Source organism: Dermacentor albipictus, chromosome 1 (assembly GCF_038994185.2).
Source record: "Dermacentor albipictus isolate Rhodes 1998 colony chromosome 1, USDA_Dalb.pri_finalv2, whole genome shotgun sequence".
Lineage (NCBI taxonomy): Eukaryota > Metazoa > Arthropoda > Arachnida > Ixodida > Ixodidae > Dermacentor > Dermacentor albipictus.
Window position 1 is genome coordinate 146,247,823 of NC_091821.1, and position 22,146 is coordinate 146,269,968.

General features: G+C 45.7%; 1 protein-coding gene across 1 annotated transcript in view; it reads left to right on the top strand.

The window, feature by feature from the left end:
* LOC135911029 (docking protein 5-like) overlaps nucleotides 1-22,146 on the top strand; it is a 36,519-nt gene that overhangs the window by 7,259 nt on the left and 7,114 nt on the right. The window contains exons 5-6 of the mRNA XM_065443124.2: nucleotides 6,002-6,191; nucleotides 7,533-7,680. Of these exons, the coding sequence (XP_065299196.1) occupies nucleotides 6,002-6,191; nucleotides 7,533-7,680 (338 nt within the window). The remainder of the gene's footprint in view (nucleotides 1-6,001; nucleotides 6,192-7,532; nucleotides 7,681-22,146) is intronic.

A 22,146-nucleotide genomic window follows, 5' to 3' on the forward strand; every position in this document is an offset into this window, starting at 1 on the left:
TTTGCACTTTCGTCCTCTCAAACTCCCCGGCACTCATTCCGATACATGCCTCATCCAATCACGGCCTTTGCCCTCATGTGCACTCTGCTGGAAACCCTTTAACTAGGGGTCTTTGATTATGAAAATTTTTTACTCAAATACAGTGTTCCCAATTTCTACACAGAGTGAAATATTAAGATTCCATGGAGTGTTTGGCAATGAAAGATTTATTTACCATTGTACATCTGCTGCTGTTAATATTAGATATCAGGTGAACTGTGGACCTTTTAAATGTGAAAATGGGAAGGTGATTGTATCAAGTGCACCATGACAATGACTATAATGAATCAAAAGAAGAGCAAGTCACCAGATGTATGTAGTAGTGTGGTGCTCATTGAAGACACCATTAAAGAAAACCAAAAAAACATGGTGAGATTGGTCGAATCATTGTTTTGTCTAAATCAAGTTAGCAAAGCGAACTTGCAGACTGTTGTAACACGAGACATATTTATTAGAAGATTGAATCTGTTTCTGGGAAATAAAGCAAATTTGATTTAATTGAAATGATTGTGCATAGGGTACATCTTTCATGTGTTGGTTCAGAAACTGGTTCCTTTGTGAAATATCTGCGGCTCTCCAGTGGCAGAATGATTTGAAAGAGTCTCCGTTTGCATAAATTTTTCTTGGTATTTAAGGCAACAGTGGTTGTCCATTATAGTATTCAAAAACAAATATTCAGTAACGTCAAATAGTGAAATCTCGAATAAAATATAAATCAAATAGACTGTTCAATTCATGCTTGAAGTTTTGAATATTTGCACTCTCCTACTTTTAACCCTTGTAGTAAACGTGGAAACCTAAAGCTATGTTCTCAAAATGTCATTCTTGCATTTTTAAAATCTTTATGTATGTTTTCTTGAAAACTACTTGCAATATTATAGTGAATCTTACAGATTGCATAATACATCGTATTGCCTACAATCTCAACCTAATATCTTAAAGCATTGTTTGCATAATATTGGCAGAAGGATTAAAATCCTCAAGTTCTCTTTTTATAGATAAATACAATGAGTAAAAAATGTTTCTTCTGATTTTTTTAAAGTTTAGTTTTAAGTCAATACTGCATGAAATATACCTGCCCATTCAAATGGGCATACTGCCAGTTTCTGAGAAAGGGTACAATGTAATTTTTTGCCAAATTTTAGCTAGATTTGTAGATTTCAAATTATTAGAGGTGCTACAGTGAAAAAAAAACTACTGAAAGTTACGATAAATCGCATCCCCATTCAGCATGAGAAATATCAGATTAGTATTTATAGTACTTTTTACAATAAAATGCTGAAACCAAGGTGGCCCATTTACCCTATGGATAATGTGACCTTCTAAAAAATCTGTTTGCAAGGATATCAGATGTAAAACAAAATTCTACTCAAGCACCTGCTATCACTAAGTGCTTCCCTCATATTGCAATGTCTGGTGCACAAGATAGTGGTAGCAAGTAGCCTTGACACATTGTAATGGCTGCCACTATTCAAACTGTAAAGACCCATGGAAGCACTACCATAGATCTCTTCAAACACCATGGTTTTGTCTTTTTCCCATTGAAATTCTCGCCGTATTTGTCTATCCTTCGTAATTGTATATTTAGAATGATCTTGACATCTTAATCCATAATAATGCATTCAGTTTTGTTTCACTGACATATTTTTAATTGTGGTAAACAGAACATACCAAACAAGACGTGGGGCATGTTTTTCTACTTGGTTCATATGTGCCAGCATTGGCATGTACAAGCTGGCATGGTTTAGCACCTTTACCTGCTTTTACTTTAACTAGAAAACATATCCCTCGGGATTAATTGGCGAATCAACATCAGAAAATGCACCCAAAGTACACTACTGCCCGGCTGTTTGTGGTTTTAGGCTTAGTGCTACATGTTACTTGAAGCTTCAATGTGAATAACTAATTGCAATTTTTCTACGTATAACGTGAGCCAACTTCATTCTTCTGGCACTTTATATTTTTTATCAAGGGGCTGTCTTGAGAAGCTTGATTAATGCAGTGGCTGTAGAGCCACTGAATGTTTTGTGGGCATTCATTGGGGTTTGTCATCTTGACATGCATTGCATGCGAGTACTTGTAGCACATGGCCTTGTGCAAAAGGAGGCTCTGTGTGTGTGTGTTTTTATATCCTGTCATGCCGTGCTTTTCATACGTCATCAGTGGCTTTGGTATTAATGAGCTTCCTCAATTTTCGGAGTTCTGGCAGCCAGACTGCAGCCAGCTAGTTGTGGTCCTGATAGGAAGTCACATGGGCTGGGATCCCAAGACAATCCGAAGCTGTCCGAAGTTTGTAAAATCGAACGCCGGGGTGGGAGCAGCTGGCCACTGGATAAATGTAAACATGCTACCAGCATGGCAGCGCCTGGCAAGGCCGGCGCGTGCTAGGCATAGTCGGCCTATTTATGCATTGCCATCTTGAAAGGATGTATAATTGCATTCAGGGATACAGTCACTTTCGTGAGATTTCGCACAACTCGGCACAGGACGCGCACTCCGCCAACCTCACCTTGTACAGCACAACAGAGAGCCTCGAATGCATTCGATGCCAACCCGTGAAATCGTGCGTAAGTGATCGTATCCCCGAAAGCGATCGCTTAAGGATCCCTGCTCGCAGCGATCACGTCGCCCACCTGCAAGATTGGTGAGTTGGCGTTGTGTCATCACTTGACAAGACATGAAAATGCAGCATATTGGGTACGTCTTAACGCATAAAATTTCATGCCGACCTGCTTGGGCTTCGATTTCAGAAAGTTTGTTTCGGCTGATGATGCTTCTCATATTGACCCTAAGGTGCTGGGAACGCGGCTGGCACATGAAAATGCACGCCACATGTGACCAGCGAAAAGTTTCACACGAAAAACAATATTGGTTGCGATCGTTCGAGCAATGAGCTAATGTATGTGTGCCTATTACCCAACCAGTGCATTCTTATCAACGGCTTGGAGTTCAAACACATATCTATTTCGAGCTGCCACCCAAGCATACGATGGAGAGACAGAGCGAACACGGGCCAGCTGCAACGCCTTCGCTAACTGCAGAAAAAGGAGATATTACCGCATACATACGCAAGATATGTAAAAAGAACTGCTAGAGAAATATGAACCAAAAAAAATGGCTGTGGCTTAGGTAAGGTTAAGCCCAGGATGCGAAGCATACTAGCCTTTATTTTAGTTGTTGAACCACTGTTTAGCCTGGTGAACTGCTGTTGCTTGGCTATATTTGGTTCGGCTAGACGAAGAAACAACTCATGCATTACTTCTTCGCCTTCAAGAGTGGAACGCGACAGCGTTCCCGTCGACCCGCCAAGGGGTGTAAGACAATGGGCTACAGGGCAGCGACTACGCGCCCCGCATTGGACGCGGTGAGCGTCGAGCAAAGCAGCGTTCGGCGCGGCAACGAAATGTGCGCCTGAGCAAGAGACGCACGCCTTAGAAACAGCGCGTTTCTAAGGCAACACCGCATTCACTAGAGGCGCTTTTGTACCGCTTTGAAGCGTTGTACTCGTGGCTCAGTGGTAGCGTCTCCGTCCCACACTCCGGAGACCCTGGTTCGATTCCCACCCAGCCCGTCTTGCAAGAGTTGAGCCAAAGCCACTTCTCCTCTGTCGTGACGTCACGGTGTCACGTGATTTCATGGTCACCGCCGCGCCTGAGGAGCTGGGTTGAGCCCTCGTAATATGCTTCGCATAAAATGTGCTGCATTGTGTGTGAATCAGCGTCTACAACTTGTGCAGAACACAATGCAAATAACATGCATGCATGAGAGCGTGGCCCAGTTATCACCGTCGGGAAGAAGCCTTCATTGGACACATGCACGCACAAAAGCTTCAAATGGTTCACCGCCGCTCATATCGCACCGCCTCGCAATGTGGGATGGTGTGTTATAACCTAGAAAGATAACGTTAGAAGTAAGGAAATCCGAAGACAACCGTAGACGGTTGGCTGAGCGAGGTAAATTTTAGTCCTCAAGCGCCTGCGTTGCAATCCATCAAGTCCTCGCAAAAACGGCGGTGAGTGCCCATAGCTTCTTTTAGTCGTCTGCTAGCCATAGAACTTCCAGAGAGTAGCCAGACCAAAGTTGTCCTGGCTGGTTCTGGCAGGGTTCTGGCAGCCCGCGGGTAGCCAGAACTGTGCAGCCCGAGCAAAACGAAGGTGCTCTGGCCACCTGTTGGTAGCCAGAACTGGAAAATCGAAGAGGCCCAATGTTTCACCACACTGTAAGCATCACCAGGGGCCTCAGTATCATGCCAAACCTGCTGCGGTAGCTCAGTGGCTATGGTGTTAAGCTGCTGAGCTCGAGGTTGCAAATTCGATCCCGGCCACAGCAGCCACATTCTGATGGCGGCAGAATGCAAAAATGCTTGTATGCGGTTCTTGGGGTGCACGTCACAGCATTCCAGATGGTCAAAATTAATCCAGAGCCTTCCACTCTGGTGTCCTTCATTACCCACTGTGCAGTTTCGGCATGTTAAAAACTCCACAATTTAACCCACATGCCATAGCAGACCTATAGCCATGCAAATTAAGCTGGATAATTATCGCCGATGTCATTTCTATCAAAATTTTATTTGATACAGCATGTCTGTCAAGAGGGCTGTTGCCTGAGTATATAGATATATTTGGAGCAACAAAACAGTACTTGATATCTTTTTTTTTTTCTTTCAGAGATATTGCCTCATGTACAACTTTATTAAATTATCCTTCTACAATATAATCTATGCAGCTTGATAGTACAGTTAAACCTCGATATAACAAAGTTGGTAAAATTGGCAATTTGCTTCGTTATATCAAAATTTTATTGTATCGAAATTTAACCTTTTATGCAAATAAGTACAGTCGTCGATTGATGTTTCTTACACGGAAGAATTTTCCAAATTATGTATCGGGCAATCGAAAAAAGCAAAGTTGAATGAGAAAACAATTCATTTTTGACAAATTCAAGAGTCGGTGACGAATGATACGATTTGATGTCATGTACATCGATGATATCTTCACATCGGCGGTACGAATTAAGTGAAGCCAGCCACGCTTTCGCATGCACTCCGCCCCCGCGGCTGATAGCGTCGCCCGCACTGGGACGACGCTATCGGGAAACGGGCCAGCTGTCTCTTGCACCAATGGGTCATTGAAACTCGAGATTATGCAACTGCCAATACTAAATGCGTGGGAAGACAGCTTATAAAGTGCCATGCCCTCTAGGCACGCCCACTCTTTGCACACCCGGTAGATTACCTCTAAATCAGGGTGTGCGGCTGCGTATGCGCTCAGCCACACTTAACAAAGCCTTGATCAGCCACGGCCAAGATGCGCCAGAAAGCGAGGTGGGCCAACTTACCCCCCATTCCACCCCCCTCCCCCCATGTGCGCTTGATCACATTACCATGAGCTCACTCCGCTCCCCCTCTTTGCCTTTGCTCGCGCAGGTAGGTGGCATTCCCAAAGTCACTATCCTTGTCTCACCTTCGCACACTTTCACTCGCACCTAAAGCACGTAGTGCGTTGGGCCCGATACGATCTTACCGCACTTTGATGCGGCTGCACTTGTGCGGTTGCTCTTGTCTTTTCAGAGGTGCCTTTGCAAGCAGCCGTTTTTAGTTGAATCATTTGACCATCTACACCCACGGAAGTTTTTATTGTATCAGCATTCCTTTGCAGCAGCAGTGAAGTTTTGATACATTTGAAATCGCATACAAACACACTCTTTATATTGAGGTTCTAAATACATTGTATTCTATGGACAAGGAGTTACGAAAAGTTACATACTTTGTTACATCAAGAATTTAGTTATATTGAAGTTCGTTATATAGTGGTTTAACTGTATTTTACTGTAGAACTGAAAGAATTGATGCTAGCATAGTAGCACTTTGTTATATTGAATATGGTCTTTGAACCATTGTCAAAAATTTCCTACTGCATGGCAGATTCTATCTTTGTTCTCTTTTCTCTTTCCTTTTTTGCAGAACAATTTCATGTCTATTTGGTACCAAGCCCAAAGCTGGATGTCTTTGGCGAGTGCTTACTACAGGTCACCCATGAACACATATACCTTTGGGATCTGCTTAGCCCTCGTACTAAGCTGGCTGCATGGCCCCTGACTGCTCTACGACGCTATGGTAGTGATCCAGCAAAATTCACCTTTGAGGCTGGCAGGTGGGCATGTGTGCTTTGGTTACCTTTGATATTATAGTAGGAAGGACATCGGGTATGTATGTAGCCACTTTCTAGATTGGACAGCACATATAGAATTAGGTGCTGGAAGATTGGGAAGTTATGTGCTGTCAGACTAAACTGAGGTTACGTAACTTGACTGATATTCTTGTGCAGGGAGCCTCTGTCTGTGATTGGCACCAATCTATTAGCTAAAATGAGGCAATAATTTCTTTTCTCATCATAAATAGGTTGCCGAAACACTATTGCGGTGAATGGAATGCCGCTAAAGTACCGAAATATAGCTTAGTAATGTGATACATTTATAAGAACGTACGTTATGAGAAGGTACACTTTTAATCGGGTAACTACAGCAATTATTCATTGTGGGCAACCATTTTCACTTCAAGATCTTCCTGGGCAGGCATATAATAGGCGTTTTTGTTGGAAGATAATGTCTTCAATGCATTCACTGTCCCCTAAACGCCGCAAGACAGACACTGCAGCTGTTGGAGTCACGATTAGGGGCCACAATTAAGTGTATGTGTGCTGACCAGTCAAGTATGAATTACGTGCAAGTAAAATTATGGTGAGTAAAACAGGCCCGACAGCTGGTGCTACAGCTTTTTACGCAAAACGCAAGAGTGCAGCCAGAAACAGAGCCAAGACAGCGCTGACAGTGCAGTTAATTGCCAAAGGACATCCCTTGACATCACACGAATGCAGCATTTTCTGCTGCTTGTATTTAGTATAAGCTTTGCAAGCCAACAAAACCAGTACAGCACTATGCGACACCGAAACTACCAAAACACGAGTGTGGCCGGTGCGGGGTCGAGCAAAAATGAAACGTTTTGACCATCCACATTGTTTGTGAAAAATAATGTCAATAGGTTCTTTTTACAAGAATTGAACAGAAGTGGACAAGTAGTATTTTCTTCCATATTATAATGCAATGTGATGATCTTTTTATTATCAGGGGTTGAGTGCTATTCACAATTATAATTAGAATTTACAGAGGCACGCTAGTACTAGCTCGATGACGTTTTAATGCTCAGCATTACGATGTCATCGAGCTAGTACTAGCATGCCTCTGTAAATTCTCAAATCCTGTCCTACATTTACTTCAATTTTCCATTTACAAAAGCTGTTTTCAGTAATGTGTTGACACCCTACATGGTTTCGAGCAATAATCTATCACTTTAGCTTAACTTAGTATTTGCTTTTAGTGTCCGTCTAATACAAGTCTTTGAAGTTTGTGCTGTGCTTTTTCTTTTGAGTCCAGTGAAAGCTGATGTATTGTGTAAGAACCTATATGTTAATTTCAAATGTTGTGGTGTCTTGTAGGCACTGCGCCACTGGAGAAGGCATGTTTGTGTTCCACACTCTTGAGGGAGAGAAGATCTACTGCAAAGTTCACCAAGCCACGCTTGCCATTGCTGAGGCGCATCATCGTTCCAGACGGCTGCATGCAGTGCCTTCAGCTCCACCTCAGGTAGCATTATTCTACTGCTTTGAAATGCATCTGTGTGTATGCTAACTGACCATTTATGTCATGCTCTGGTTATGTCATCACTACAAGCGCCATAGAATATGCAGATAGCACCTTAACCCTTCAAGAGTAAAATTTTTTTATTGATTTTAATTCTTCTGCGAATATTTCGAGAAAACACGAAGTAATTTTTTAACTCTTACGTTACCGCAAGCAAATGGTCGTTTTTTATAGGTCTTGCAAAAAAATGATTTATCCCTACAAATAATACCGTAAAAACCCGCATAGGAATACAAGGTTTCTTTCCTAATATTAGCGACCCCAATTTTCGCCTCCTACTATATGCGGATCCGAACGAAAGTTGCAATCGCAAATTTTGGGCTAGAAGTTTTGGTTTCATTATTGCTGCGTGGCTATGGCTTGACTTCGTTATTGCTGCGTGGCTATGGCTTGACTTCGTTATTGCTGTGTGGCTATGGCTTGGCTTCGTTATTGCTGCGTGGCTACAGCTTGGCTTCCTTATTGTTGCGTGGCTACGGCTTGGTTTCGTTATTGTTGCGTGACTACAGCATCGTTTCTTTATTGTTGAGTCCGCACCTTGTCAGCACCCGTACAAACCACGCTTCACAAAGTGCATCTCTTTTATTCCACATTGAAGGACCAAGATGTCTGCACCACGAAAACAGTACTCGGCTGCTTTCATGAGAAAGGTTATTAAAGCCGCACAGGACATCAGCAACAGTGCAGCCGGGAGGCACTTTGGTGTCAACGAGGGAAGCGTTCGCTTATGGCGTCGAGAGAAGGAAGCCCTTTTTGCGTGCAGCGCAACGCGCAGAAGCTTTCGCGGTCCGAAGAGTGGGACATTCCCGGAAATCGAACTCGCCCTGATGGAGTTCGTACGCCAACAGCGAGCCGCGCATCTAGCTGTGAGTGTGGAGCTTATGCAGGCAAAACCTAAGAAGCTTGCAAGAGAAAAAGGGCTACCGAGCTCCACCTTCAAAGCGAGCAAGCACTGGATTTATTGTTACATGGGCAGTGCTGGATTTTCCTTACGTTGCTGAACTTCGATTTCGCAGAAGCTGCCATAATCGTTCGAAGAGCTGCTTGTGGCTTTCCAGCACCACGTTATTTCGCTGTGCAAGTCCAAGAACCTCCAGCTAGGGCAAATCGGCAATGCTGACCAAACGCCGGTTTATCTGGACATGCCATCTCTCCTCACCATGCACGAAAAGGGCTCTAAACAAGTTTATGTCCGGTCCACTGGCAATGAGAAAATGCGAGTTACCGTCATGTTGTCGTGCATGGCAGACGGACGCAAGCTCCCGCCATATGTCGTCTTATAAGCGTGCACTAGGAAGGAGACCGCTCAAGGCCGTAAAGGAAACTCACCGGTGAACAGCTGGGGATGTGCCACGCTGACTCAAAGCATTGTCGCCGTCAGAGCTTGAATCTGCTATGCTGTCATCTGTCAACTCGAGTCCTCATCACTAAATTGAAGTGTGGGTGCAGCATAGTTTTGAGCAGGACGCTTTTCTCGCGACGCAGCCGCGCGGGACAATGCCATGGGAGGGACTTTTGATAACTGCACAGTGACACTGGCAGCGCCCCTTGCTTTCAGAAACTCTTGGAAACTGGTTGAAAATGCCAGGTCCCCTTGTTGGACATGCGGCGCACCTTCAGAAATACATTGGCGGAATAACACGATTCGGACTCCAAACCAAAGCTCACTAGTGTACAGCTGGCGTCATTTTCGGTTAATTATCACCACTCAGCACTGTCGTACGGCAAAATAGGCGAAATTATCTAATTCATGACTTGCTGGGAGCCATTTCATTACAAAATTTTGATGCTAGTGCAGCGTAATCGTGAGCAGAATGCTTTTTTCTCGAGCGGCAGAAGGTGACAGCAACACCTCTTTACACTACAACATTTGCACATTAGTTCGCAAGAAGGTCCATCAAGAATTGCAACATTGTCGGAGCGCGAAAATTTAAACTGATTCTGAAAGTGCTATGCCTGTGCTAACTACTGGATGGCCTTAAGTGAATAATAAACGGCTCCAACATGTCAAAATCGGCGATCGAAAGCATGGATCACTGGTGATCGATTTGAATAGGCATGTCAATGAAAGAGTTAAGTGACATGCGAGAAAAATTGAAATATGTACAGTGTTATACAAGTGAAGAGGTTTATTGGATGTGGGCCATGAATCCAGAAAGGTCCGTGGCTAAGAACACTGGTTCAGGTCGAGTACTGTATCGTGCACTGCATTGGCGTTCCTGCTTGTGCTTCGGCTGTCCTACTCTTCATTACAATTGCCCACCACGGAATAAGCATGAACCATCCTGGTGATCTGAGAGGTGGGCACAGGAGGGTCGGAATAGGACTTCAGGTGGTCTACGTGAACGATATTGCGTCCACGGCGGCGGAGATCGGCAGGCGGAGCAAGAGGTTTGATGGTGTTGTTAACAGGAGATGTGCGCTCGACCACGTCATAGGGCCCATCATACTTAGGGAGCAGTTTGGAAGACAGACCATGAGCATAGGGTGGTACGTACGACCATACGAGTGTTCGGGAAGGAAAGTAGCAGGTGAGGGTGGTTGTCCCGGATCTGTTTCTGGCGCTGTTGGTCAGTCGTAGTGAAATGCCTGGCCAGTTGATGACATTCATGACATTCTTCAGCATATCGGGCAGCTTTGGAAATGGGCATATACTTGGAGGCATTGCGGTTGTAGGGCAGTAAGACGTCTTTGGTATGACGCGCTTGGCAACTGTACAGTAGGAAGAATGGAGAAAAACCGGTTGTGACTTGCATAGCAGTGTTGTAGGTGTAAGTAGCAAACACGAGAACCAGGTCCCAGTTTGCCTGATTGGACGCAAAATGGATTGCAGGCATGTCTCCCAAAATCCGAGTAATGCGCTCAGTGAGGCCACTTGTCTGAGAATGGTAGGCCATGCTGGTGCGATAGACAATATGACAGTAATGAGGCTGTGCTTCAATCATGTCAGATAGGAAGACACGGCCGCGGTCACTCAGGAGTTTGCATGGAGGGCCACGACGAAGCATTAACCAGGTAAGAAGGAAGGATGCGACATCCTATGCTGTAGCGTTAGGCAGAGGGGCAATTTCGCCGTACCACGTGAGGTGGCCGATGGTGACTATAACTTACTGGTTGCCTGCAGTCATAGCTCCCAACTCTTCTGAATTTTCCGTAAGATGTGCGAATTTTGAGCAGTCGTACGATTTTATGAATCTTGCTTGAAATTTTACGGAAAATATTTTATTTGCAAAAAAAGAATGTGAAAATGTAGTAAAACTACACCCTGGTATCTTGCGCCGCCACGAGAGGGCAATACGCATGCGTGGTATCATTAGTAGCTGCAAGGTTGTAGTGACTTCTCTCGTCTACTAGGGGGGTCACGAATCCATGTCCAAAGCTCGGTAGCACCGATAGCGCCTCTAGCGCCTCCGCAAACCTGTTGCCATGCTGTTGCCTTTGTTTGCGCGGACACACCGGTTTGGACTTCAGTCAGCTTCAGTCACTGCAGTGTTGGCCTCTCCTTTTGTGTGACTAGCTGCCGCGTAGGATGCTGTGCGACTCGGGTTTCGCAGTGCAATGGCAGGCTCAAAGGCCCGGCAGTACTTCCAAATATTCTTGAAATCGTGCAAGGCAGAATTCTATGCTTTGTGCAGTCGAAGAAAGAACACAAGTTCGGATTCTGCACCACATGTGCCTGTGATGTGAACATCTCGCATGGCGGCAAGTCTGACATCAAAGTCTACATCGCTTCGAAAAAGCAGATAACTCCAGTGGTGTCTTTCTAGTTGTACTGTTGTGGCTGATGAATGATTAGAACTTAAACTCCGTTGACAAAGTGTAGCTTTTACCAGGTTGACTTGTTTTTGCACCTGTTGCAATCTCAGTATGTAGAATTGAGACACACGACCATACCTGCTGGCAGTGAAGCTCTGAGGGCCCGCCCAGCCCTACCTTTCTTTATTGCATGCAGAGGTCTCACGCTAGGGGGGGCGCCACCAAACGACTACATATATACCCCAGACAGTCTCTAGGGTGAGTAACGAGACACTGGCTTCCCCACACGGGTTCTGCGTAGCAGTGGCGAAGAAGCAGTGGTTTGAGGGGTGTCTGGAAGTTTGTGCCTTGGATACCAGTGCCGCTTCAAAATACGTGATCCCTCACTGCTCACTTGTTCAGTCTGTGTATCAGGCAATAGCAGCATTGGTAGCATACTGCTTGGTGGGCTAGAGTAAGGAGGATGAGGACCGTCATCCGGTCGGAGGGGACCACCATGCTGATTGCTGCTTGAACAATCTGCAAGTTCCACCTGAACGGAGGACAAACTTTTTGGCCTAGTAACAGTGGCTGGCAGCCATGAAGGGCCTGGTCTGAAATTCTTGACAAGGACGTGCGAACCAGGCTGTGGCAACTAAGCGTGACGTGCTCCTTTGTCCTGACGTAATTTCTGCTTCAGCTGCTTCAACACAACATACCTCAATGATCTGGGCACAATGCTTTGAGTGGTGTTCATAGTCTCCTGCCCATAAGTAAGTCTGCCGGGGTTCTGCAAATGAGGCTGCGAGGTGTTTTCCTGTACTGAAGTAGCATTCTGTGAATCTGGGTCTGGAAGTTGCCAGATGCAGACTTCTTCAGCTTGTTCTTGACCTATTGAACAACACGCTCGGCAGCACCATTTGATGCAAGATGGTAAGGTGGCGCTCTGATTCCTCTGATTTGGTTTCTCTACAAAAATTGCTGGAATTTGACACTAGTGAATGCTGTGCCATTGTCTGACACAATAATGTTAGGAATGCCATGAGTGGCAAAAACTGCTCGTAGACAGCTGATAGTGGCATAAGATGATGTCACTGAAATTACCTGAACCCATTTTGAGTAGGCATCTACAATGACTAAGAAGTAACGTCCCTTGAATGGGCCTTCGAAATCGATACGTAGAAGTGACTATGGTCTTTGAGGAAATGGCCAGGGTGTCAACTGCACTGGTCGGCGTACATGCCGATATTCCTGGCACACCGTACAGGATTTCACTTTGTGTATGATGTCATCGTCGACACCAGGCCACTACACATGGCTTCGGGCGAGAGCTTTCACTTTTTTGATGCCAGGGTGACCCTCATAAAGGAGTTCTAGCACTTCTCGTCTAAGTGAGGATGACCACTCTCATTCCCCGAAGAAGGGAACCGTCCTGCAGGCCGAGCTCATTTTCATGAGTCCAGTAATGCCTCCATTCCGGCTTATGGGGCAGCTGGCCACCATACAGCAAACTGTCACGGATCCTTAACAAAACGGGGTCTTTGCTTGATGCCTGGGGAATGCCTGTGGATGACAAAACACGTGGATATTTACCTTCCAACATAAATACATCCGCGGGAGCTTTCACGGTAAAGTTCTTAGTTTCCAAGGGCAACCGGCTCAATCTGTCTGCATGACCTATGGTTTGTCCTGGGTGATAGACCAGAGTTTAGTCTAGGCAGACATGAGGGCCCACTGTATAATTCTAGGGGAGCTGTGATCTGGAATGGCCTTGTCATGGCCGAACAGTCTGAGTAAGGGCTTGTGGTCAGTGACAGCTTCAAAATGTATTCCTCAAAGGTACTGCCAGAACCTTGTGACACTAAAGATGAGTGCCAGTGCTTCTCTATCCAGTTGACAATAGTTTTTTCGGCTGGCTGTAGGCTCCTGGATCCAAACTCAGTGGGACGCTCCATACCATGAGCATCACGCTGGGACAGCACAGCTCAGAGCCCAAAAGGGGAAGCACCGCATGCGAATACAAGTTCTTGCTTGGGATCGTAATGCGCTAGGACTGGGGCTGAAGTGAGAAGCATTTGGCTTCAGTCCTTTTGTTCTTTTTTCCAGCACCACAAGGTCACTGCTGACAGAAGGTGATGGAATAGATGAAGTACAGCAGAAAGGTCGCACATAAACCTCCTGTAATAGTTTAACAGCCTTAAGAAACTCTGTAGCTACTTGACATTGCTTGGCACAGGAGTCTTGATGACCGCTTCAGCCTTGTGTGGTGCTGTGTGTAGTCCGTCAGCGTCAGTGATGTGACCGAGGTACTCTGCACTATCCATCATAAACTTACTTGTGTTTCAGTTCGAGTCCTCTCTCCTCCATTCTTTGGGAAACCTTGCCAAGGTTGTTGACGTGATTTTTGTCATCCGTGCCAGTCACCAGGACATCAAAGTATACCACAATGTCATGTAGGCCCTGCAGGAGAGTCTCCATCTCGCTGAAAAATAGATGGCGCTGCTGACACTCCGAAAGTAGCCTTTTGTATTGGAATAGCCTCTTTGGTGTGTTGATGGTAGAGCTTCCTTGAAGAGGGGCTCCAAAACGAATTGTTGGTAAGCATCCTTGAGATGAAGTTTGAACTTGACTCCTCCTGAGAGCCTGGCCCAGAGCACTTCTGCTTTAGCGATTGGGCACTTATCAACAACAGCAATCGGATTGCCTATAACCTTGTAATCCCCACATATGCGAAGGCTACTATCATTTAACGCTGGCACAATTCGTGCTGCCCATTCAGGTGAAGTGACTGCCTCCAGGATGTCTTTTTGCTGGAGTCTCAGCAGCTCTTCAGACACCTTGTCCACTAGTGCAAAAGGAACTGCGCAAGCCTTGAAGAAACGTGGCTTTGCTCCTCTTTGGACTGACACACCTTTGACTGACACACCTTTGCTAGGTGACCGACCTTTCTGCATTAACTGCAAATTTTGTGAATATGTGGACATTCCGTGGCGTAATGGGTGTCACTGCACTGATAGCAGCTCACGTGTTTTAGAGCGCAGCTCTTTGGCGTCCGTTCCTGGGTTTCGCGTCGTCGTTGTCGTCGGCGTTGTCGTCGGCCTCGTAACCAGCTCCGCCCCCCTTCGCTGAGTGGGAGACGAAGGACGCGAGCCGCGAATGGCGGAGACCAATGAGAGCGGCCTCTTCAGTGACGTGCGCGCGCGATGCTGGTGTCATGCGGACCCTCCTTACGGCTCGATGCGCACTCGTGTCTGGTCTCAGCCGATCCGCTCGTTTCGTACTATCGTCTGCTCGCGCCACAGCTCTCGCCCGCGCCTGTTTGGTTCTGTTGGGTCGGTCTCGTTCGCGCTTGTTTTGGTTGTTATTGTGTGAGATTGTTTCTTAATCTGATTGTATGCGCTATGCGAATTGTATAGTACTTTCTGGAAGCCATGCGGCACCAGCGATCACACTGGAACCTTTGACGAGTCATGTATAAACGCCGGCTCGCTTGATCCGCAGATCAGATTTTCGACCATTACCGACTCTGCTACATGTCTCTTTCAAATTCTTTGCTTCAAAATATCGCGAAATGGAAACACGTATAGAGCTGCGCTCAAATTTCGCATTAGGGAGTATCGTAATCGTCGGATAATTTTTTTTATCTAACCTCAGTAGCACATATACATTCGCAGAAACTTCCCCTTCCGCTATGCAGAGCTCAGACGCGTCGCACTTGGCAGACTCCATGGCGAGAGCAGTCGACACCGCGGTTTCGAGCGCGAGATTCGGCTCTTCTAACAGGCACGTCTGTATCTGCGTTGCCCTGATGCTGCATGCAATACGGTCACGAAGCAGGTCCTTTAGAAATGTGCCGAATTCGCAATGTTCAGAGAGCTTCTTGAGGGTGTCAACGAACTCTCTCACAGATTCACCCTCTTCCTGAACACGACTATTTAACTTGAATTGACTTGCCACCATCGACGACTTAAGCGAAAAATGGCCATTCTGCGTCTTCAGGCAGTTTTCAAGTGTAGTCTCAGTTGGCTTATTCGGTGCAAGAAGGCTGTGCAGAATCGAGTAGGTGTGGGACCCGCAGCAGCTGAGGAAGACCGTGCATTTCTTGGCATCTGGCACCACCTCGTTCGCCACAAAGAATTGCTACATGCATTCTAGGTACACTTGCCAGGGACCACTTCTGGATCGAACGGGTCAAGGGAACCGTACTTTGGCATACAGTCGCCGACCGTTTATTCGGACCTCACGGGGACTGCAGAAATATCCGAATAAACAGGTGTCCGAAAAAGCAGGTTAAGAAAAAAAAATGCTTTATTTCTGCGCACTTATTCGGGCTCGGCAGTAGGCTTGAAGGAATCGTGAATGCGCCGTTGCACTCTGTTCTGTTTATGCGCAATCAAATAAGCCTGAATCTCGGAGAGGGTCGTACAGTCACTATAGGCAGCTGAAAGCACAGTTACTGCTTTTACAAGCACCGCATGCGACGGCAGCGTAGCACATGGTCCGTCATCTTCTGACTTGGAGTCATCGTCGGGTGGTGCAGTTGAAACCTGACAAATGATCTCGCTGTTGTCGAGTTCTGCACATGTCAGTACAGCAGTGTCAGCACCTGTGAAACTGTCAAATGAGACGGTGTCCGGAATCGCAATGCAACTACTGCGCAGGTCTCAGCTGAACAATTTCGCCGTCAGTAGGGAGCACATCGGAAGGTGACAAATCCTAGGCCTCCCGGCACCCGCTTGCCGGCATTCCCCAGCGCAGTCTTCGCGGGCACTGTCGTCGCTATTAGACACTTGACATGATGTTTCCGTATGCCGCGTTGGATCACCGCAACCTGGACACAGCATACAAAGCAAACACCACCACGCCGTCACGCTGACACCAGTCACACGAACGAAAAATGTGGCCTACTCGCAGCGTCGTGCATGAAGAAAGAAGCAAATCAGCTGCTGGATTGTCTTGACATGGCTTACTAAGCTGAGACCCGAACTGCTGTGGCCATGAACCAGGCAGAAACGATGATGATGAGCGGGGATTTGCAGTAGCGCCACTTCGTGGGGCAGCAAGGGGGCTCCGTTCAAAACAAAAATGGCATTCAGCAAGTCAAACTGTGCACCGGTCAGAGTCGGTGCATGGTGCTCTCGATCGAGTTGGCTCAAGGAGTGTCCGAAAAATCAGATGAGAGGTTGCAAGGTGTCTGAACTTTCGGCAGTTGTTATACATTATGGTCTATGGGGAGAAAGGCGGTGCCCCGAAGCAGACCAAAAATTCGGACATGCTCGATTATTCGGAGTCCGAAAAATCATTCGGCGACTGTATTGCAATTTATATAGTTTTACCCTCGTCGCCAAAATTTGTTGCAATCTCAGCATGTAGAATTGAGACGCATGACGATACTTTGTGGTGGTGAAGCTCTGAGGGCCTGCCCAGCCTCACCCCTCTTTATTGTGTATACAAGTCTCTCGCTAGGAGGGCACCACGAAACGACTACATATATGTAACAGCACCTCTGTCCGTTTCTTCCCTATCTGCAGTAAAAGCTTGTGAAAGGATTGCTGAAGTACCTTCTTTTCTGGACAATAGCTAGTGGACTATTCAGGTTTGAAAGTTCAAAATTCGCAGGGTGCGGACTATACATGATCTTATTTCTTAAGCTTGGAGGTGCACTTGGAGATAACGAGGCTAGACTGTGCCTGTGAACTTTTTTTTTAGTGTAAGATCACTTTGCAAAATTAACTCTGCGATAGTCGTTGCTGCGCACTGGTACTATTTCCAGCTCGTACTGGCTTGTGATATTGTTCGGGTGTATGATACATATGCCATGATATATTAAACACAGTGACAGTGAGCAAGCAAATGCTGCTCTTGATACTTATAAAAGTGGCTGCTTTTCAGTGCTTAGATTTGCAAGCACATGCACACCTCGTTGTGGTGTAATAAAGAGTTCAGGCTTTTACCAGTTGACAATAAAACTTTTACTTACCTACTGTTTACCGCTTGCAGACAAGCTAAAATACCTATTTTCTGTCCAAGTTGATCCCTGTGGACTATACACTGGGTGCGAACCATGTTCCAGAAAATGACTGTCCAACTGGTTAATATGGGCTTTTATGGTTAGCGCTGCATTGCATTATAATTATTATAGCATTTAATTTGTTATACCTGTGCATAAAATAAGTTGGTTCTGTATGTACAGCATTTACCTGGTGGAGTTGATGTTCAGTGCCTAGCATGATAGCCTCAGGTCTACATGATAGCCACAGGTCTACAGCATGTTCCATGTAGCCACTTGGACGCATGTGCACAGTCCACACTGATGCATGTAGCACTTCAACAAAATTTCTTGTGTTTAGGTAGTATCATGGGCTCCTCAATGTAGAGTGATGTCTTTCGAGATAACCATCTTAATGTCATGCTGCTGACCTGGTGGCATGTTTTTGGTTATTCGTTTATGTAACTAAAACCCAAATTATTGGTCAAATATTTAAACATGTTTATGCACAACATGGGAAAAAGTATTGTTATGGGAGAACCTATAATTGTTTTTGCTGCTAGAACATGGAAACCTTGATTTTTCCGAAATATTCTTTTAAATATGTTTCGGCCGCAAGTATGCTACACCCAGATTCACGTGTAGCAGGTAACTTGAGTCTGTGATCACATGTAGCACTGAGCCACGCATTTCTTTTCATTTTTAATGATTGAGTAATTGTTGACTGTTCGTTACTTCCACATCATACACTGTTAGCAGCCATTTGATTAGTTCAAAGTGACATTCATTCAGACTCCGTGAATAACAGGAGGACGGAATGTGTGGCATAAGGGCTACTTGGCACTCAACTGATAACTGGTGCTGGTGGGGTTCTCCATGGCCACATGCTGTATATTCTTGTGTGAGCCACTTTTTCTTCTTTTTTTGTAAATTTGGGTCTAAATTTCTTGTGTGCAGCCTTATACGAATAAAAGGGAAAGAAATGCATACCTGCTCCGTAATATGGGACCTGCTTGCTGTTGCATGCGATGACCTTGGGAAGCCTTATTTCAGCTTTGTTTGCTACCTCATTTGTTAACACTATCATGTAACCACGGAGTTGGAGCAGCTAGAGTGAGGTTCGTCAACTTAAAAATAAATTTTGAATGTCTCGCCACACTTGAGATTGTGTGATGAAAGGACTGTCAGGGTTACCACTTGAATCGTGAATGGAGTGTTCCAGTCCATAGCCTCCACATACGTTTAAGGTGGTGTGAGAGCGACGAATGCTCGCTGCACAAACACGTGCAGTAAGTGTGTAGTGCGGAGTCTGTGTGTAATGCTCAGGGTGGTGCACAGTGGCAGGCACTGCCTATGGAAAGTGGCATCCACATTGCACAGGGTGACATGTCAAGCCACATGTGCAGGGATCAGAATTTAGCTGATGGCCAGTCGACGCGCTTCCCTTGATGGGTCCCAAAGCAACACTAGAGCTGCAATTGCAAATTGCACTTGAGAGCTTTTAAAAAAAAATAGAGACCTTTTCCTCCTAGAGGAAAAGTAGAAGGAAGACAAAAGAACGCACAGTGTCGGCGTGGCAGCTATGGGGCAGTAGGAAGGAGAGCTGGTGTAGGTAGAGGCAGCAAACAGAAGACAGTGCTACTTTTATTCACTGAGACGCCGAAGGAGGGACTGATGTCTCTATGCACTGTGTTAATACCACATAGAGATTGTGAAATCAATGCTGATGAGTATAGGCTTTGGAAAGGGGGTGCACCCCATGCATGGATAATTTTAATGCGATTAGCATTCCTAGCCTACTTCAGCCACATTGAGTTTGTCTAGCCTCCTAAGCCAACGCAGTGATGCAAGTAGTCTACTAGCTTAAGCTGCTTCTATATACTTGTCGTCGTGATGCTGTCATGGTCATTGTATTGTCATTCCAGCTTCATATCCGACTCATCTTGCTGTCGTCATCACTCCATCGTTTTCATACAGTCATCATTCCATTGTCATCGTGCCATTGTTGTCACACTGTCGTCATACCATCATCATGCCTTCATTGTAATACTGCCTTCATTCTATTGATGTCTTTCTTTCCATTGTAATCATGGCATTCAGTTGCGATTATGCCACTGTTGTCATGACGTCGTCGTCACACCATCGTCATGATGCAACCATGGTCGTTCTAATGTCGTCATCGAGCTTCATCTGATTCTCGTCATACCGGTCTCTTTATACAGTCGTCACACCATGGTTGTCATACACTCGTCATGCCATTACCCTCAAGTCGTCATTGTCAGGTTGTCGTCATTATACAGTTGAACCCCACAATAACGAAATTGCGGGGTAAACCAAAAAAACATTGGTTTCGCAAGAATTTAGTTGTTACAAAATTAGAGGTAGATAAGGAATGTGCCGCAAAATGAAACTTTACTGTGAAAATTTCGTTATCCGACTTTGGCAAGCCTTGCTCAAGGTTGCTCAAGCTTGCTCAAGCTTGCTCAAGCACAAAGTGTGCCCCACGCGTCAATCTGCGGTGGCGGCACTGCCGTGGAGCAGTATTTTCGCTCAGTCTGCTTTCAGAGATACAACCAATTTTGCACAATTTTGCATGACTCGGCACCGGATGCAAAGCAACAGCCTTCCACTCGTGCAGCAGAGTTTCTCCAGCGCACACTGTCGCCTGCTGATGCCGACCCGTCCAGTGCCGAGCACAAAATTGATTGTATCTTCTATCTCTGAAAGCGATTTAGATAATGACCCTGTTGCGCAAATCTGTCCCTTGACGCCGGATAGTGCACCAAATCCGCATGTGATGCCTGATGGGTGACACTGAAACCAGCGTTCTTGAAGCAAGGGACGCATATTTTCAGACAATCACTCTATTATGGCTGAATGTGTTGCAGCCCATGCTGCAGCTGCAGTCTCAAGTGCCATAACAAGTCCATGTTGCTGGGAGGTGGATTCATTTGTTTTTACTTTATTTTTCTCACTGAGCCGTAGATTATTCATTGTGCTAGATATGGAAAATGTGTCGTCACATGCCAGTAGCGAAATGTGGCCATGCCATTTAGAACTGGCAATGGATAAACAAGACAAAGGCCACGATGTGTTTTTGGCTCACGCACTCGCTTCTGGCACTTGGTTGTTCTTGTAAGCAAAAATGGCAGCGCCCGCATAAGGATAACCATGTGGTATTTTACGACATTTAAAGGGGACCTGAACCACTTTTTATTGAAGTGGAGACAGGTATTTGAAATGAAAATAGGCCGTTTCAGTAATACTGTGCCGTAAAAAGTACTTCAGTGCGTTCAGCAGAAGCGGAGTTATCGGCAATAAAACACAACCTCCGCTGCGCACCCGCTCCTTCATTGCCTTGCACTGCGAAGGTGGTGGTCGTGCGAAGGTGGTCACTGTGGTGTGCAGTTCAAATTTCATTTTGAATGTTAACATAAACGGTGCAATTTCAGATTTTTGCACCTACGACATGCTAAACATACGCAAAACGCAGTTGTCCTCGGCAAGCCGCAGTGCGCTTAGCCAGTGGAATCATGGCAGTACCCCACGGCGGCCGTGGTATCTATGCTATGGGGCAGACTGCAGCTACCAATAGCAGCCATGTATGGGAATCCGCTTTATTATAAAATAAAGCATCCAGAAGAGAATGAGAAGCAGGCTTCTGTTGAAAAGAGAGCATTTGAGAGAAAAGTGACTTCATGCTCCACTTGTGAGCTCCACGCGCACTGTGTGCGACAGCAAAACTTGGCTGAGATGTTCACAGCAGTGTATGCTTCCCATGGACTACATTATTTCACCAAGCTCGATGGGTGGTTCAGGGCCCCTTTAAGTGCAAAGTAAAGGCGTTTGAGCACTTCATGGAGTCTGTTAGCCTTTTACGAGTAGGTAATGTGCAAAGGTGCGGTCCACCAAATTTCATTGGTAACCCACGATTGCAGTTCAGCGATATTTCATTGTTGATAGGTATGAAATGTATTGAATCCTATGGGCGTTCACCAAGGTTATGAAAATATTTCCTTCTCGTGAGATTTCGTTATCGTGGGTTTCATCATTTCAGAATCGTCATCCCAGGTCGTCATGTCGGCATCATCATACTGCCTTCATTATTCCACTAACATCGTTCTTTCATACTTCTTCATACTCACTGAGTTGTGATACAGTCTTCATCGTGCAGTCTTGGTTGACTGTGGCGAGCAAGTGTCGTTGCAAAGTGGGCTGATCCTGGAAACAGCGTACAGTCGAACCCCAAGTGATCTAACAGTGCGGTGATTGTGGAATAGTTCGATATAGCTAAAATTCGATATATACTGTAAAAAAAAAAACATGTAAAAAAACTTCTGCGAATCAATCAATGAACCAATCGTGGTGCAGTAAATACTCGCTTGAAGCCTCACACAAAGTATTTATTGCTTTGGCTGAAAGTACTGCAGCAGTGCAGCCTGCTTCTTATTGGCAGCCTCGTGTTTAACGATCGCATCCTCAACATAGGGTAAACAATCTACAAACGATAGGCCGGTGCCTTCTATTGCGCCGTAGCAGCGGTGTAGGAGGGCCAAAGCAGCTACAGCCTCAGTTGAAGTTGGGAACAGGGCAGCATCAGTGCTTGAGGGATCAACCTCAGCAGTATCTTCACTTGGCCGTTAGTTCCGCTACGATCTCCACATCCATCAATCGAAGCATTTTCA